At 40.0% G+C, this 19,483-nt stretch overlaps 1 protein-coding gene across 2 annotated transcripts in view; it reads left to right on the top strand.

The window, feature by feature from the left end:
- Window positions 1-19,070, top strand: part of ADAM17 (ADAM metallopeptidase domain 17) — a 74,263-nt gene extending 55,193 nt beyond the window's left edge. The window contains exons 12-19 of one of the 2 annotated variants that reach the window (XM_006898203.1): window positions 6,018-6,217; window positions 7,080-7,183; window positions 13,587-13,721; window positions 14,188-14,318; window positions 14,885-14,963; window positions 15,866-15,954; window positions 17,749-17,799; window positions 18,307-19,070. In XM_006898203.1, the coding sequence (XP_006898265.1) occupies window positions 6,018-6,217; window positions 7,080-7,183; window positions 13,587-13,721; window positions 14,188-14,318; window positions 14,885-14,963; window positions 15,866-15,954; window positions 17,749-17,799; window positions 18,307-18,654 (1,137 nt within the window). In that variant the 3' untranslated portion in view covers window positions 18,655-19,070. The remainder of the gene's footprint in view (window positions 1-6,017; window positions 6,218-7,079; window positions 7,184-13,586; window positions 13,722-14,187; window positions 14,319-14,884; window positions 14,964-15,865; window positions 15,955-17,748; window positions 17,800-18,306) is intronic. The other variant, XM_006898204.1, reaches the window with a different exon arrangement.
- The last annotated feature ends 413 nt before the right edge of the window (window positions 19,071-19,483 follow it).

Here is a 19,483-nt window from a genome sequence, read left to right as displayed (position 1 = left end):
TGCATCGTCTTAACCACTAGGATACCAGTGGTTGATTGTTTTTGTTGTTGTTGATTGCCTTTGAGTCAAGCACGACTCACAGCAACCCTATAAACAAAAGGCCTGAAGCCTCTTTACAACTATCAACATTTATCAAAGTTCATAGGGTTTACAGAGGCAAGTTGTTTTAGGAAGTGGGTGCCACTCCTGCTTCCAATCCTGTCATAGAATGTTACTGAGTCTCCTGCGATGCATAGTGACCCTATGTACATAAGCTCTAAACCCTTCCCTGTCCTGAGCCAGTCTCAGTTATTCTGACACACCAACCCCCATCTTACTATATCAGTCCATCTTATCCGGGGTCTCCCTCTCCGGTGCCGTCCATCCGTTCTTCCGAGCATGATGTCCTTCTCCAAGGACCGATCTCTCCTGGCCATGTGCCCAAAGTAAGTGAGGTGGAGTTTCAAAATCCTAGCTTCTAAGGACAGACTTGGTTTCACCCTCTCCCAGACAGACCTATTTGTTTTCTTTGCAGTTCATGGTATGTTCAAGGCTCTTCTCCAGCACCACAACTTGAAGGCATCTGTTCTTCTTCTGTCATCCTTAGCCATTGTCCAGCTTTCTGAAGCAAAACAAGTAATTGAGAAAACCACGGCCTGGATTAGGCACATCTTTGTATCTAGACTGACATCGTTGCTTTTTCAGCACTCTGGAGAGGTCCATGACAGCAGATTTTCCCAGTGCAATTCTCCTTCTGATTTCCTGACTGCTGGTATTAAAGAGTGTTTATTGTGGATCTGAGCAAGCTGCAATTGCTAACAACCTCAGTCTCTTCTCCATCCATAATGGTACTGCCAATTGGTGAAAATCTTTGTCTTATTGATGTTGAGCTTCAGTCCATAATGAAAACTACAGTCCTTGACCTTTTGCAGCAAGTGCTTCAGGTCCTCCTCAATTTCAGTAAGCAGGGTTGTGTCATCTGCTTATCGTGGGCTGTTAATGAGTTTTTCTCCAATTTTTATGCCATACTCCTTCTCATAAAGCCCTGCTTCCCGAATGGTCTGTTCTGCGTACAGATTCAAAAGGTACAGGGACAGGATGCATCCCTGACACACCCCTTTCTTGATTTTGAACCATGCAGTGTTTCTTTGCTCTGTTCTGAGGATTGCTTCTTGGTCCAAGTATAGATTTCATGTAAGCACAATCAAGGGTTCTGAGATTCCCATTTTCCTCAAGGTTAGCTGTACTTTATTGTCATCCACACAGTCAAATGCCTTTGCATAGTCAATGAAACACAGATATACATTTTTCTTATACTCTCTGCTTTCTTCCAAGATCCACCTGACATTGTCAGTAATGTCCCTAGTGCCACAACCTCTTCTAAACCCGGCCTGTATTTCTAGTAGTTCTCTGTCAATGTACTGTTCAAGTCTTTTCTGGATAATCTTCAGCAGGATTTTGCTAGTGTGTGATATTAGTGATACTGTACGATAATTTCCACACTATGTCGGGTCACCTTTTTTTTTTAAAAAATGGGAATAAATATGGATCTCTTCCAGTCAGTTGGCCAAGTAGTTGTCGTCCAGGTTTCTTGGCACTACTTGGTAAGCACATGCAGGGCAGCATCTGTTTGCTGAAATACGTCTATTGGTATTCCATCAATTCCTGGGGCTTTAGTTTTTGCCAGGTCCTTCAGAGCAGCCTGAACTTCCTCCTTTATCACCATTACCTCTTGATCATATGTTGTTTCTTGAAATTCTTCTGTGTCAGTCAATTGTTTTTGGTACAATGACTTATATACTGCTTCACTGTGTAGTACTTTATAATTTGCATGTTTTCTCAAATGTTTGTAATAGCATACAATTTTTTTTTACCAGAATATAAGCCTCACAAAAAAGGTCTTTTCTTGTTCACAGCTCTTATCTCTGGTATCTAATAAATGTACTCAATGCACAGTGACTGTTCAGTGAGTAAGGTAATGAATGAGATACTGTTGAGTTTTTGATAGAGTGCTAGTCGATTTGGGATATTGAAAAAAATTCAGAGCCTTGAAGTGCTGGCTTGACTAACTCTTAAGAATATGCTCATCGATGTTTTAGTCCTTTCCTTTCATTTGAAGTTAAGCTGTGTAAGACAAAGATGACACATTACTTTTGTTGCTAGGTTAAAAAAGTCTTGGTGGTGATGTTGTTGTTGTTAGGTACTGTCAGGTTGAATACAACCTATAATGACCCTATGAACAGTAGATCTGAACCCTGTCCTATCTTGCACCATCTTCACACTTCCTGACACATTAGAGCCCATTGCAGGAGTCATTGTATCAGTCCACCTGGTTGAGGGTCTTCCTCTCCTTCACCGACCCTCTGCCCTTCCCAACATCATGTCCTTCTCCAAAGCCCCTCATAGCAACATGCCCAGAGTATGTGAAGCGCCTCATCATTGCCTCCAAAGAGCACTCCAGCTGCACCCTCCCAAGACCTACTTGTTTGTTCTTTTGGCCATCAATGGGATGTTCATAATTACTCTTCTCCAACAACCACAACTCAAAGGCATCATTAACTCTGTCATCCTTATTCACTGGTGGTGGTAAGATGAGTTAGAAGAATATAATCTGTAAAAAAAGAGAAATAACATAAAAGATAAAAGATTTAAATTAAAACTAGCTCCTGTTTTTCAGTCAGGCCTTCATCTACTTAAAGCCTGACTAAGCTTGATTTAAATAAAGTACTGCTTTTGTATTTTTTGGGGGGCCTGGTCATACTTTAAAAATGTCTATCATCACTTCTTTTTGTGATCTTTATTATTTCATACCATTTTTTGGGCTATAAATTTGTGTAGTTTTTTTCTGTATTTGTCTCAGTTTTCCTCTTTTTGACTTATCCCTAAGAATTTTCTCCCCATACATTTCTGCATACTCTTGCAACTTTTCAAATACTGTTGAATTTGTTTTTAAGGCAGTTTCTGTATTTTTAAGTCATGTGTGGTACAGTTTGTGTAGTGGACTTTCTGCAGTGTTGGACATTCTCATTTAATACAGTACCTGCTAGTTCTTAATAGCTATTGGATACTTGGAAGGTGACTACCGAAAATGAGGAACTGAATTTTTGATTAGCAGGCTATATGTTCTTGTCTACTCCATCAGAGCTCACTGAAAGGGAATTTTAAAAATTTATTTCACTTTAGTTTGCTTTCCTGCTGCGGAAGATTTTAACCATTACTTATAAACAATTTTTTATATAAAAATGACTTAACAAGACCTCCAGGTACAGCATCCATGGCTGCAGCAGCCATAGAAGAGAACCAGAGACCGGGCAGGAGACAGAGCTGACCTTGGGACTGCTACCTCATAGAACTAGAGTGAGGAGCTTTTTCTCAAGTTTGTTAGAGAACTGAGCAAAGTTGGGGGAAGGGAGACAATGAGAGTTTTTTAACACCGGCCTAAAGCCAGGAAGCTGAAGGCTGAGGAGCAGGAATCTGTCCTGACTGATTGCTGCCCACCTGAATTAGAGCCTTTTGCTGTCCCTAATACACTATCACAGTGGGGGGTCGGGGGGGGTGGGAACCAACTTCAAATTCTTTATTATCATCACCACCAGTAATCTAGAAATGAAATTTTGCACTAATACAAAACCTTCCTGTGAGATTTATGAAGTGTTTAAATTTTATTTTTGAGTGAAAGGTTATAAATCATACTGGTTTTTCATTCTTAGACATTTTATTTATAGCATTAAGTATAATTGATTAATTTATTACAATGTTTAATCAAACCTTTACTGTATATAGCCTTTCCCTGCACCCAGTTTATCTGTGTATTAATTTTTATTTCCTCTCCCTATCTTTTATTCCTGTTTCATTCTGTATATGTCTCTCCTTAGCTTTCTATTGGACGTTGCTTTATAATCAATCAGAACTGACTCATAGCCGGCCCTACAGTGGGTTTTCCAAGGCCATTTAATTGGAGGAGATTGCCTGTCTTGCTCTCATAGAGCAGCTAGTGGGTTTGAACCATGTGCCTTTGGGATGCCAGTGCATAGTATGGTTAAATAGTTAAAACTGATACTTTGGCTTCCTTTCTAACATCTATTGTTTTTAGAATCAGCTTGCAGTGGTTAATTTCCCTGATTCACATTTACTTGTCCTCTTGGCTTCCCTGTGCCTTTAGTTATGTAAAATACTTGCACTGAGTGGGACTGACTCCTGGTTAGATCTTCTAAATTCCGGCAGTAGGGTCTCATCTAATGTCCTGGAGACAGTATCCTCCTTTGTAAGGGAGTATCTTATGCTGAATCCTGAGCTAGTTATTTTTCTTGTCAAAAAATATCTGTTGTTTTTTTAATCATTGTCTTTCTTCTGTTTATTGGGAACTGTATGTAAACTTTTAGATGAAAGAGCCCTTTAACTTTGAACTGGAGATAATAATACGTTAAGTAAATTAGTAGTTGACCCAGGTATAAAAATACATAACTGTCTAAAGATGGGGAGGCTCTCTTGGAGAATTATCTTATTATCTCCCAGATCTGTGATTAAATGTATGAATATAATAATCCCATCTTGGGACTGTGGAAAAGGACCCCTGTGTCCAGTAATGCTTACTGACTGTTGTATTATCCAGCATTTTATATTGACAAGCCTAAAAATCCTTACCTTGTGCATTAATGACATACATCAGTCAGGCAGTTGGACTGGCTGTAGTGGCTAAGGTTGTGTGTCACCTTGGCTGGCTGATGATCCTCAGTGGTTTACAGCTGTGGAGTGATAAAATTTGACAGTTATGTTTGCAGTTAAGCAATGATATAATTTGACATTTGTATAATGATATGTTGTTGTTAGGTGCTGTCAAGTCAACCACAACTCATAGTGACGCTATGAATAGCAGCTCCGAACTTTGCCCTGTCCTGGAACATCCTCACCATTGTCACGCTCAGGCCCGTTGAGGCAGTCACAGTGTCAGCCCATCTTGTTGAGGGTCTTCCTCTTTTTTGCTAATTCTCTACCTTTCCCAGTACAATATCTTTCTTCATCCTGGATCCTACTGAAAATATGACATAGTCATCTTCCTTTCTATATACTGCTATTTTTGTATGATGTCTTAAGAACTTAACTACTGTTACCATAAAGTGAGAAGTTGTTATGTCAGAATGGACTCATAGCTGACGTTGGTCAATTTTCACCAGCAGGAAATCTCACTGGAGGAGATTGCCCTTATTTTCTTCCTCAGAGCAGCAGGCTAGTGATGTGATGTGAACCATGTGCCTTTGGGTTGACACTATGACTTCTTATCACTAAGTCACCAGAACTCCCTAAGTCAGGAGTATGTGTATGGATATACAAAAAGAAAGAAGTATCATTACATTTTCTCCAAACTCTTCCCGCCTCCCTTTTTTTAAATAGATTTCAGGTGCTTTAAAAAAGGACTTGAGTTTTAGAGCTCCTAGTAAGCTCCCCAAAGTTAAGAGAGCCATTTGAGTGGTTCTGTACTGTTAAATTGGGCTAACAGCCAGAGCAGAGGCTCCCTTTGAGATGCTGATTAAATGGAGACTCATGAGACTATACAGATAGTAATTTGCAGTTTAATTTTTGGACCACATAACAGATATTTTCAAACTTTAAACATGGATCATTTATAACTACAGAGTCAGGAGTTAACCAGTGATGAAAGCTGTTCTGTCTTTGTGAGTTGTGTTGTCTGGGAGACGAGGACCTGTGCCTCACCCTCACAGTCACAGCAAGCAGACTTCACAAACCCCAGCTCATGCCACTGTGCTTGTTTCTTGATGGAATTAGTGTTTGGTCTCGGTGTTTATATAGCTTACCTTCATGTGGAGAATCTTGGATTTTTAAATTTATAACCTTTTAACATTGCATAGAAGAAGATAGGCAGTCCATTTCATATAGATGGTGTTGAGAAGTGGCCGTATGGGTAACTCTGATTGTAGTTTTTAATATTAGGAGTTTGTCTTTGTAAAAGATGTGCAAGCACATGGGAATGGATATTTATTATGTTAATTTTGATCTGATGTTCCTGTTTTCCCCTTAAGATGTTTTCAAACTGCAGTAAACAATCAATCTATAAGACTATTGAAAGTAAGTCCCAGGAGTGTTTTCAAGAACGCAGCAACAAAGTGTGTGGCAACTCCAGGGTGGATGAGGGAGAAGAATGTGATCCTGGCATCATGTACCTGAACAACGACACCTGCTGCAGAAATGACTGTACGCTGAAACCAGGTGTGCAGTGCAGGTGAGAAATACTCCAGCAGTGAGTGAGGGTTAATGAATCAAGGTATCCACAAGCAGCAGATTGAGATCACAGGGCCTTTCAAACCAAGATGTGTGTGTATGTGTGGTGTGGAGGGGTGGTACATGGGTGTGTGTACCCCTTTTCCTTTGTAGCAAAAGACATGCGTTCTGAGCAGCAGTTTGACATGATATACTCTAATCCTTATCCTTACATATCATTTTATTAAGTTTTCACATAGGTTAAAGAATACTTTTTAATGAAGCAGATGTATAAGAAAGATAATTTAAGGATATTCATTGCCTGTTCTTTCATAACAATAAAATATTACAAACATTTAAAATTACAAACTTGGGATTATATAAATGGGTTAATTTATGTCCATACAGTAGAATAGTATTCCAGAATGCTACTTATAGGCATAAACTAAACATGAAGGAAATAGATTAAAAATGAGAAGGTCCTTGTATTTGCCATTTTTAGTTCACTAATAGACCAAATGATTGTAAAGCATAGTAATTTTTTTTTGTTTTTTGTTTGTTTTGTTTTTTTGCATAGTAATATTTTAATTAGTGTTTTTAGTAGGGTTTTGCTGACTCGTTGTCCGAACCATTGATTACTTGCAGGTTTAGCTTCTTTTTTTAATGTATTAAAGTATAAAAAACCAAGGATACCAGGATAGTTCAGTGATATCCATTTCTGACCTCTCTGTTGAATGTGCACACTTCTCCTGAGTGGTCTTTAGCTTGCCCCTGAGTCATCCAGGAGATCCAGATCCCCTCCCCAGTGGTCTTCAGGTCACTGTAGCATGGCCTGCTTATTTGATGTGGGTTGTCATTTGAACTGATCTGTCTGCCTTCTTCAGTGATAGGAATAGTCCGTGTTGTAAAAACTGCCATTTTGAGACTGCCCAGAAGAAGTGCCAAGAAGCTATTAATGCTACTTGCAAAGGCGTGTCTTACTGCACAGGTATGGACTCTCACTAGTTCTATTTGAATGGTTTGGTGTGAGTGCCACTGTGTGTGTTTGAAAAAGAAATTTATTTTCTGTCATCACAGGAGTCTAGAGCGAGGGCTGCATGGTGGAGGGGACCTGGGGGAGGGGGGGTTGTGGAACAATGAAAGAATCTTTTCTTTTACTTTTCCATAATTTTTGACTCATGTACTTATAAGTTTTTAGTCAAATCTGTGTCTTCTAGGTTGCAACACCCCCATGATACATCTTCAAGGATATGAACATGTATGGCCAAGCACAATCAATACGATTGCATCTAAATTCCAAAATCAATCTCCATAATAGTCTATGTGTTTCCTACTGCCAAAGGGGCCCTTTAGAGTAGTGAGAGAAGATCTTCACCCTGAAACCCACAGCGTCCCTTTTCAGCAGGAAGTAGCTAAGAGAATACGCCATCCCCTTTTCCTTATGACTCAGGGTGAAGTCTCTCTCAGGGAGGAGTGATAGGGAATGGCAAAGGACACACTGACAGAGAAGATTAATCAGAACTGGCTTTGACAAGCACTGTGGCATTTGGACAAGAACAAACTGGGAGGAGGGTAGAGAGAATGGTGCAGCAGTGAATGAATGGAAACCCAAAATCTCTGTAAATGTTTATGAAAATTAATAAAATATAATTATAGAAAAAAAAAGAAAAGAAAAGAAATTTATGTTTGTCCACATGAAAGCAGCCTTTATTGGCCTTATGAGCAGAGTGGAGTGGGCCACGTGCCTTGGTTTGCGCCACTGTCGTTGGTCTATTTGAGAGATATAATATTTGCTCCAGATGTGCAGAGATGCCTGAAAAAGTGTTTTGTATATTGATGTGTTTTTAATGTACTACGATGATATTCTACTGTATATCTACATTTTTAAAAACAGTGCCATGTTTTAAGGAATTATCTATCTCTTTATCAGTATCTAGTTATTTTGTATAATTAGTAATTTTTTATATTTGCATAGTATTCAGTTACTGGATTTACTGTTTAATTTATTCCTCTCTCAAATGATAGTTATTTGGATTGCCTTAATCTCTTCCATGCTACATATAGGACTACAATAAGCATCCACATCTTTGTTTAAGAGTTTCTCTGGGTACATAAACAAGTGAAATTGTTGGTCATCAAGCAGGGTTCTACTTTGGTCTCTAGACTAGCATCCCTGTTTTTTGTCAGTCCCATCATAGCTGCACCAGAGTTCCTGGGTCTGTTGCTCTGTCAGTACTTGTTAAGTATATATCCATTCTTACATTTCCCCCATTGTGTTGAATATAAATGATTTCTCTTTTTTATTTACATACTCTTTGAATATCTATTTTCATACTTACTAGTTATTCAGGAGTTGGTGAGGTTGGCTTAGGATATAGGACAAGGTTCAGAGCTGTTGTTCTAAGATCTCTGTGAGCTGTTGTCAGTGCAACAGCATGTAACAAAAATAACAGTCACATTTCTTCCTCTGTGACTCACCAGTTCATATGTTTCCATCTTTAAAAATCAGGTTTCAGGTTTTTTTTATTATTGATCTTGGAGCCCATGTAATATGTTGTTTTTCTTGTTATGTGCTATCAAGCTGCCTGTGACTCATAGCGACCCTATGTACAACAGCCCTAAACTCTGCCCTATCCTGTGCCAATCTCACTGTCTCCGACACACCTACCCTGATTACCCCAGACACTGAATCAGTTCATCTCATCGAGGGTCTTCCTGTCCTATGCTGTCCCTTCACCCTCCCACACATAAGGTTCCTCTCCAAGGACTGGTCCCTCCTTGCAACATGTCCAAAGTATGGCAGACCAAACTTCAGAATCCTTGCTTCCAAGAAGCAGCCTGATTTTAACCTCTCCAAGACGAATCTGTTTGTTCTCCTAGCAGTCCGTGGTATGTTCAGTATTCTTCCACAGCACCACAGCTCAAATGCATCAATTCTCCTCCTTTCATTCTAGTCATTGTCCAGCTCTCTGATGCATAGCAAGTGATTGCAAAGATATGGCCTGTATCAGGTGCACCTTAGTTTCCAGACTGACATCATTGCTCTTCAATAATTTGGAGATGTCTCTTTTTTTTTCCTTTCTTTTTTTAAATTTATTTTATTATTTTTGTGTGAGTGTACCGTCAAATCAGATCTGACTGGTACAGGAGGAGATTGTCCCTCCTTCCCCGGCAGAGCATCTGGTGGATTCGAATGGAGATGTCTCTTAACGGTAGATTTTTCCCAATGCAATACGCCTTTTAGGTTCCTGGCTGATGGTGCCAAGAGTATAGATGTGGAACCAAACAAATGAAAGCTGTCCATTTACTTAAACATTGCCTGTATTTTCTTGCTGTCTGTTGTACTTGGAACAGAAATTTTTGTCATAATCAAAATTTCTCACTTTGTGTGTGTTCCTAACAGTCTTATACACATGTATATGTGATTGTTTAATTGTGGAAGGGTACAGAGTGTTTCCTACCACTTCTACTAGCTTCATTTTACATTTAGGACTTTGATCCATCTGGACCTAACCTTTAAATCTTATTCTGATTACACCTACTATATTTCTTTTGTCAGTTGTTGCTTTATATATTTCAAAGTCATAAATGAACGTATTCTTTATCTTTTTTCATATTTTGACCCCTGTGAGGTGTTTTGACTAAAATTTTATTATTCCTAGTTTTGTTAGTCTGATATGCTTTTTTTAAAAAAAAATTTAAACTGATTGATTTAGAGTTTGAATACATTGTGCCACTGGTGGGTTCTAATCACCAGAGAAGCACTACTTTTGTTTTCTATATATGAGAAGTCTGACTATCTGAAGTGTTTTAAAAACACTTCCTAACTATGTTGAGTGTTTTTTATTTCAATAAAACAGATTCAGAAACATGTAGTAAGATCCTGTAGTGATACTATGACAAAACAAAGTGAACTCTTGCCCTATCCTCTGGTTTCTCATTGTTGCTGTCACTGTGTCAGCCCATCTACTTGAAGGCCTTTCCCTTGTTTCCTGACACTCTTTTTCAAGCATGTTATCTTTTTTCCTAAGGACTGTCAACACAAGTAAAGTGTGTGAGCTGAAGTTTCACCATTCTTGCCTCCATGGAACAACATTGTGATTGTACTTTCTATAAAAGAAATTGATTTGTTCTTCTGCCAGTCTGTGGTATATTCAGTCCTCTCTGCTAGCACAATTCAAAGACACCAGTTGTTCAGTAAAAAGAATGAGGTTGGTGTGAGGATGGCCATATTTGACCTCTACTCTGATGTTCTCGTGTTAGAAGCTGTGCTTCAATCCCAAAGGCATGTTGTTTGAATCCACGGGTTGATCCTCCGGAGAAGGATGGGCAGTCTTCTCCTGTGTGGTTTATTGACTCTAAAAACCTACCAGAGGGTCAGCTGTGGGTCAGTTTCAATTCATCGGCGCACAGCCACAGTAACGAATTCTGCAAGGGGGAACTGCCCCTGTGTACAGCATCCAAAATACAAAACCAGTTCTGTTGAGATCAGGCGTGTCCCACATTCTCCACACCTCTTTCTCTTAATTCCAATGCCAATTCTACTGTTCTGCTGTGTTCAGAATCCATTGTAATAGCTACACAGACCTAACAGAACCATACTCAAGATTATAGAGTTTAACCACACTCACAATTAAGACATCCCTCTGTCTTCCAGCAAGCTTGGGCAAAGGCTCCCTGCTCTTGGCTCTGTGGAGTAGCAGCCCCAGGCCAGCTCAGTCTCACGTGGGTCTCTGGTTCTCTACGGCTGCTGCTGCTGCACTCCTGTGGACCCTTGTCTGACTGCCACAGCAATCTCTGGTCCCAAAGGCATTTGCTTAGAGCAAAATCCTCAAGTTTCTGTGGCTCAGATGACTCAGTTTAAACCTGGTGGAATGGCAAAAGTAGCCAATCCCCTTGTAGATAGATAGACTAATACATCCTATTTGCATATTCCCATCCAACTATGTGGCAAAGTCAAGGGCAGTGACCTAGGAAAGTAATTTTTTAACAATAGATCATCTACACCCCAGTCTTCTTTATTCCTCACCCAACTTTCACATGTGTATAAAGCAGTTGAGGTCAGGGCATGCTTTTTTTCAGAACCTTTATAGTTTTCATTTACTCTAGGTGCATTGAAAGCTATTAAGGAACTTTGGGAAATCCAAGACTAATGTGTCTACTACGTATAAAACAAATTGATGGTCTCTTTGAGTGAAAACATAGAGATTACTGAGAAAACTATTGCAGTAGATGGGAGTTCTGGTGGCTTAGTGGTAAGGAGCTGCTCCGCTAACCCAAAGGCACTCGGTTCAAATCCACCATCTTCTCCACAGGAGAAAGACGGGTGATCTCCTCCCATGCTATTTTCTTCCTCTGAAAATCTGCTGGAGGATCAACTATGGGTCACTTTTGACTCGAATGTACACAACAACAATTGCAGTAGAAAGATGATGATAAGAGATATTGGCCCCTTGGACTAAAGTAGTTGTTATTGTTGTATGCCATGGAACTGCCCCATGTCTGACCCTCCAGTGGGTTTCTGTGGCAGTAAATTGCATGGGAGGAGATTGCCCATTCTTCGTCTGCAGAGCAGCTGGTGGATTTGAACCACGGGTCCTTGGAATTGATTGCAGTGCAGCTTTTTAACACTAGGAGACCAGAGCTTGGACTTATGCAGTAGCATTGAATGTGTGTGACACTGGGTGGATTCAAGATCATTTTAAAAGTAGAAAGACAAGACTTGCTCATGGCTTAGACATAGTCATGAGGGAGAAAGCTAGTTCACAACTGAAATTGTGTAGTTTGCCGAAATGAGAGCAAAGGAGTGATATTAAAGTTAAATTTTTAGTTTCAGCTTTGTATATGATGTCTAATTAGAGATGTCAAATGCAGTCTTGGAACTTGAAGATGAAGTTTGGGTTGGTGCTCTAATGTTAGTCAGTCAACATATAGATGGAAATGAATGAAATAATCTAGGAAAGTAGAATAGAGAAGGACTTGTCATTTCTGAGATTGGGCGGAAGGGTGATGGGGGTAGCTGTGTTAGAGACAATGAAATTGGCTCAAGATGAATCACAAGTGACTCGATGGCACCTAACAGCAAACAACATGACTGCCTTTATGCTACAGCCATGGAGCTGAGCAATTGTGATAGAGACCATCTGTCCAGGATTTATTGTCTGCAGAAGTCATGTGCTGACCCTGGGTATGCTGTTGTCAGGTGCTCTGGCGTCAGCCTCACCTCATGGTGGCCCTCTCATGACAGAGCAGAACCCACGGGGTCATCTTTATGGGAGCAGATCACTAGGCCTTTACTGCTGTGGAGCTCTTAGTGGGTCTGAACTGCTGACCTTTCTGTTAACAGCAAACATTGAAACTTTGTACCCTTTACGTTCCTGACCCCTGCTTAGCCATGCTTAAAGTATGTGGTAAGAGTATAACTAAAGGCATAAGAATGAACACAGTATTTAGGATACTGAGCTTCTGAAGTAATGTTACACAGGCATTTATTTTCTTGGAGATAACAGTACATATATATTACCTCCTTCTGTAGAGTCAGTTCTCATTTATAGGGACCATCCATTGAATTCCTGTGGCTGTAAATCTTTATAGCAGAGATTCCCATCTTTCTCTCACAGATCAGCATGGGGATTTGAGATGTCATCCCTCTGGTTAGCCTAGTGCCACCAGGACTCCGTATTGTTCATGGTCTATGTTGTATCACAGTCTTGTTGTTTGGGCTCCTTAACATACATTGTTGTTGCTGTTGATTGCTGTCGAGTCGAGCACAACTTATAGCGACCCTATGAACAAAAGGCCTGAAGCCTTTCTATAACTGTCATCATTTATCAAAGTTCATAGAGTCTCTAGCGGCATGTTGTTTAGAAAGTGGACGCCACTCCTGTTTCCAGCATAGGAGTTCTATCATAGTGTGGTGTGCAGTTGAATCTCGTGTCTCAGTGACCCTGTAAGACAGTATAACTGCTCCCTCGGGCTTCCTCAGCTGCGATCTTTACATGGGCAGACTGCTGGGTCTTTGTCCTTCAGAGCTGCTGGTGGTTTGAGCCTCACAACTTTAGTTTGCAGTTGAGTGCTTAACCATTGCACCATCATGGTTCTTATATATACATACAGAAAAGGAAAATGCATTGAGGTTGTGAAGGCGCGTAAATAAACTTTGAACTACAGACATGGGGACAGCGCTTCATAGTCCCTTACCCTGTGTGTGAATATAGACCCATGAGAGCAGGGCCTTGGGGAGCCAGTGTTTGGCATGGGGCCAGGCACTGATTCAGTGCTTATTGGCTGGTTGGGAATAGGTCATTCTCCCTCTTGCACTGCGGATCACTGTGACTTATGAGAAACTTCAAGAACAGATAGACATGTGACTCTGATATATGTGCTTCCAGGTAACAGCAGTGAGTGCCCCCCTCCTGGAAATGCAGAAGACGACACAGTTTGCTTAGATCTTGGAAAATGTAAAGATGGAAAATGTATCCCCTTCTGTGAGCGGGAGCTGAAGCTAGAATCCTGTGCATGTAATGGTGAGCATACTTCCATGCTGAGTCCCTGCAGGAGAGAAGATGGCATTTCCCCCATCCCCACCCCGGGGGCATCCTTCCTTTTTTTGAGGCCTGGTATGCTATTGTCTTGGACATTCAGGGCCATGGTTTCATGGGATACTCCTATCACTGCCTAATGGTGTCAAACTAGTAGGATAAAGGGAAACATTATGTATCATTTGAAATAGAATAGTTTGGCTTTTAAGAGAAGTTTGTGTGGTATAAATTAAAGGAGACTATCTGTTATTGTTTACTTTGTGGCTTCAGTAGCTGTCAAAGCTGCGGAGTGGTTGGGAATTATCCTTGGAATGACCTATCAAGTGTTAGCTTTTGAATTATAAACAAAATGTGATATATTCCTTCTTTGGGACCATGATCAGAGGACAAAGGAGGAGGAGGAGGCTGGGTCTCTAAGATTCTCCAGCTGGTGACACATGCTCTTTTTTAGAAACTGACAACTCATGCAAGGTGTGTTGCCGGGACCCCTCTGGCCGGTGTGTGCCCTATGTTGATGCTGAGCAAAAGAACTTATTTCTGAGGAAAGGAAAGCCTTGTACGGTGGGATTTTGTGACATGAATGTGAGTATTTATTTGATATGGTATGACCTTTTCTGTAATAGAAAGACTGATTTTTTTATATTATAAATATTTGACTTTATAAATGGGAGGAAATAAAGACACATATACTCTATGTTTTTTCCTTTATTTTTGTTTAAAGGAGTATTTTTTTTTAAAGCATGCATGAGTAGTTAAGGAAGAGGCTAAGTGTTTTGAGGTAACTGGATATAGTCTCCCTACAGCAGGAGACTGAGCCCAGAGATTGCAAAGGATCATAGATGGTACTTTTTTAAAAAAAGGGTTTTGGACAATGAGTCCTAGTTATCTGTTTTCTAATTATAGAATTGATTAGGATTATAAAGCTGTTTAAACTGTGATTCCTAGCTGAATGACTAGGAAAAAGTAAAAACCAACTAATTAGGAAATGTCAGTGACAGTGCATCTAACCTCCTTAGGTGTTTATCACACTTAAATTATTACCCAGTGTCAAAGATTGGCTCTTAAATGTTTGATTTTTGTGTTTACAAATCCGTGTTGCTTCTAGATAGGCTTTCTTTGGGATCATGCCATTTCTTTTCTTTTCATAGGGCAAATGCGAGAAACGGGTGCAGGATGTGATTGAGAGATTCTGGGAATTCATCGACAAGCTTAGCATCAATACTTTTGGTAGGTGATTTCCTGAGTGTTCTGTACTTAGAACAGAAATAATTTTTGGAAGAATACTTGAAGAATGTGGATACAGAATGATAGGGCTAGTCTTGAAATAGAAGGTAGAAATATTTACTTCTTTTGTTAGTAAACAAGTTTGTCAGCCAGAAGAAAATGGACTCAGTGTAAGTTTCTCTGTGTAGCATGGATGCACACATTTTCAGACAAGTGAAATACTTTAATCAAAATATTGGCTTGCTTTGTTACTAAAAAAAGGAACACATGATAGAATACACATGGTTCATTCTGAAAGATTCCAAGCCTGAATCGTGTTCAAGGCATATATTTTAAAGTCAGTGCTCAGATTTTTGCAGAAGCAAGAATGTTGATGTCCTCTTCAGTTTGGTCACAAAAATAATATCCAGCTGCCGCCTTCTGCAGTCTTTACCAGTAGTAAGTAGTATATTCCATGTTAGTTTACTGACTCATTTATTTTATGAAATATGTAGTCAATGTGTCGTCTAGTTTTAGTAAATTACTTTGTAATCTAGTCTAATCAACAAGTGTACATGCCTTTTATTTGGGCCTAATACGGGAGTCATGGGACAGTTTTCATACTGTCAGTGGTACCACCCAGGCAAGTGACTGCCATTTAACACAATGATACTATTCTAAGAGCCTTTTAGACTTGTAAACGGCTAGACCAAAAAGGTGCCTAGTGGCGTAATGTGTAATGTGTTGGGCTACTAACTGGTTTGCATCTGTATGCCACTCTGAGGGAGAAAGATGTCAGGGTCTTGTGTTCTGTAAAGATTTACAGTGTTGGAACACTGACGGAAGATCACACTGAGTTTGAGCCAACATGACAGCAGTGTGCTTTGTTTTTTATCAAGACATTCAATGATTGCCTTTGTTCACAGGGAAGTTTTTAGCGGACAACATCGTAGGTTCAGTCCTGGTTTTCTCCTTGATATTTTGGATTCCTTTCAGCATTCTGGTTCATTGTGTGGTAAGTCGTAGTTTTAAATGATTGATTAGCATTTTTTTAACGTTTTGAGCAACTTTAACCTCAGTCTTTCAAAAAGATCCTTTATACTCAGCAAAACCTAACTTCAGTGTTTCAAATAATGTGTTTTGTTGTCATCTTTAGGAAAACATCTTTTAAAAACTTAGCTAATTTTGAACTATATTTTTGTAGATGTTTAGTCTTGAACTATATTTTAGTAGGTGTTCATTCTAATAGAATTTTTGAGGACTTTTATATTTATAAATACAAGACAGGATGAGATAGATTGATTCAGTGACTGGGGTAATGGGGGTAGGTGTTCAGAGACAATAAGGTTGGCTCAGGATAGAGCAGGGTTCAGAGCCATTGTACATAGGATTGCGATGAGTCACACACAACTCGATGGCACTTAACAACAGACACAGGACTGTTTAACCAAACCTTAGTCTTAGACTCTGATAAATAAAGCTTCTAAATAAGAGCATTTTCAGACTAAATTTATTATACTAGAACAAATGTTAAGCATCATCCTTCCAAAAATGTTAGAATATTCACATTATTGTATAGGGTGCCCAAGCCACCCAATAACTGTGAGCAACTTATTTTATTCTCTCTTAATTCTGTAACACAAGTTGAACTGAGCTTGAAGAACTCCAGGGAGTTTAGGTTTTTCACAAGTCTTAAAAATCTATTAACTCTCCTTATGAAAAAAAAAAAAAAAAGATAAAATTATTTATCTGCTTAAGAGAGAAAGAAATCAGACCTAGACTTCCAGGATGGTATTCTAAAATGTTCTTATGATATCCCTCATATGAGTTCTGAAATAATTCATACCCAGGTAACTAATGACAGGAATGCCTTTAATTTTTCTTTTGTGCCTTTTTGGAATGCCTTTAATTCCTTTCCTTTTCCTCTGGACTGCTTACTTTCTCTCACTGAGCTACTTACTGGTGTGGCTGCCCTGCAAGCCACGTGGCCAGAAAGAAGGTCCTCTTTATGTCCCTTCCTCAGAGCGGTGAATACAAGGGACGCACCTGCCCCGGCCAGAACAGGCTGCTTGAAGGTGGCCTGTGGAAGCTTTGTGTATATCCTGATGGAATTCCTGCCCATGGCTGCCCGCCCCTGGGAGTTGATCCCACTTTGTGTACAATGAAAGTTGTGCTTGTGGAATGTGAGGCAGAGCCTTGATTTTAAAACGAGACATGAGGATGAGTGTGGTGACTTGCTGGCCACAGACCTAATTCACAGCAGCCAGAGGAGAAGCTGAGGCTGGGATTCTTGAGGATGGCCTCTTGCCTCGCCCGTTGTCACTGTCACGCTTCAGCCACTGGCATGGATCAGGGCAGTGATGGCTGGATGTGTTTAGCTTCCGGAGAGGACTTAGGAACTTGAGGCTGTCCCTCAAACAGAACTCTCCCCACCAAAGTTAGGGGCACAGAGGCTGTGAGAATGACTGAGAGGCAGGGCACAGCAGGCAGGGTGGTGAGGCCCGTGCTGGGGGAGGCCATCTGCTGGTCACCCCTTTCATGGGTGGCCTGGGAACTGGAGCCAATCTGTCCCACAACAGGAATTGTCCTTGTGTTCCTGGAAAGAAATGTCTGAAAAATAGTACTTAACCCGAACCTATTTATGAAATGAATGCAAAAAAATTTATTTCTTTTGAGTGTAAACACTTCAGCCTTGATATTTTCATCTCTCTTTTGAACCTACTTATCATTGTCAGTGCAAGTTGCAGGCTACATCCATTCATGAACTACATTTATAGCAATGACATTTTTCCTTTTCTTCTCTTTCTAGGATAAGAAATTGGATAAGCAGTATGAATCTCTGTCTCTTTTTCACCCCAGTGTAAGTATACTACCTGAAAAAAAGTTTTTCTGTTGCACGTTAAGACTCTCTTAGGCAAAGTGAGCGACCTCTGGTCTCATGTAGGCCTCCGTCAGCTGCCAGGCAGGAGCCCTCAGCCCCTCAGCTGAGCCGCCTTTTGCTAGTGGTAGGTCACATTACAGCCAAACGTGGAGCTGCTGGAAACTTTGACAACAGCAGCGTTGAAAACTTGAGTTTTTAGTTAAATCTCCCAACTTTCAGATGGACACTCCCTTTTTCTCTCTTAGGGTCTTAACATGATAGGATAGTTTATTCTGAGTTCTCTTGGGTCCTCAGAATTGTAAACTGACAGAATGACATTTGAAAGCTGTTTTGAGTCACTTCTCAGGCTGAGGAGTTGCTTACCTAGTCCTGTAGTTAGCAGGAGGGGTCACGGTGTGGACAGCGTAAAAGCAGTTTCGTGGGTAAAGGTGGTGAACTGTAAACTTTGATTCACCTCTGTTAACCACAAAACTCATGTCTTTTCAGAATGTCGAAATGCTAAGTAGCATGGATTCAGCATCAGTTCGCATTATTAAACCATTTCCTGCGCCCCAGACCCCTGGGCGTCTCCAGCCCCTGCAGCCCACCCCCGTGATGCCCCCATTGCCAGTGGCTCCGAAACTGGACCACCAGAGGATGGACACCATCCAGGAAGACCCCAGCACTGACTCACACATCGATGAGGATGCATTTGAGAAGGACCCTTTTCCAAATAGCACAGCTGCGAAGTCGTTTGAAGACCTCACTCACCATCCTGTCACGAGAAGCGAGAAGGCGTCCTCCTTCAAACTGCAGCGTCAGAACCGTGTTGACAGCAAAGAGACAGAGTGCTAGGACAGGAATCTACTTTGTGTGCAAAGTATTTTTATAAATTTGATCTAAAATCATTTGCATATATTTTTGAAGATTCCAGAGAAATAGGGAAGTGACTTAACAGCAGATGCTGGTCATGTGTTTGAACTTCCTTTACTAAATAATATTGTGTGATTAGATCTTTTTCCTTTTAAAGAGGTAAGGTGAATCTAGCTTATTTTGAGCCTTTCAGGTTTTAGTTTTTTGATCTTTAAAATATCCTTCAACCTGTGGTGCAAAAGTAGAAAATACAGCTGGATTAGGTTATGAATATTTACGTTTTTGTAAATTGACATTTTATATGGATAATAGCACTGATGAGGGGGATGTTAATTTTTTTTATACACTGTAACGATCCGCTGAATATGAGGTATTTAGCAATTTTATGACAACTGGAACACAGAATAAACTTATTTATTTTTTTGCCTTCAAGTAAAGACAAGAGTGAGATAAAACCTAGTTATAATAATTGATCTCCAAAATCTGGGTTCTATTTCTGGGTTTTTCCCAGAGCTTTTAGCAGCAGGGAGAATTCTACATTGAAATTAAGGAATAATTTAGGTTGATATGTCTCCTCGTAGTTGTGTTAGTATCTTTTAGAATTAAGACAATCTAATTTATAGTGAGGTTTACAAATAATATTAACAATTGAATTTATAGAATCCTCCCAACTGGTTAGTGCTTCAGTTTGTGCTTTGTAAGTATCTTCATTGTATCCTTGGAACTATAGCCATATTCTTTAAAAAATTCACCATCTACTTCAAAATAAGAATATGGTTGCTTACTTAAAAAAGAAGGGGATGAGAAGTAT

This window comes from Elephantulus edwardii, unplaced genomic scaffold (genome assembly GCF_000299155.1).
Source record: "Elephantulus edwardii isolate Elephantulus edwardi_28Jun2011 unplaced genomic scaffold, EleEdw1.0 scaffold00223, whole genome shotgun sequence".
NCBI lineage: Eukaryota > Metazoa > Chordata > Mammalia > Macroscelidea > Macroscelididae > Elephantulus > Elephantulus edwardii.
Note: the sequence above shows the minus strand (reverse complement) of the source record. Positions and strands in the feature narration are given on the sequence as shown.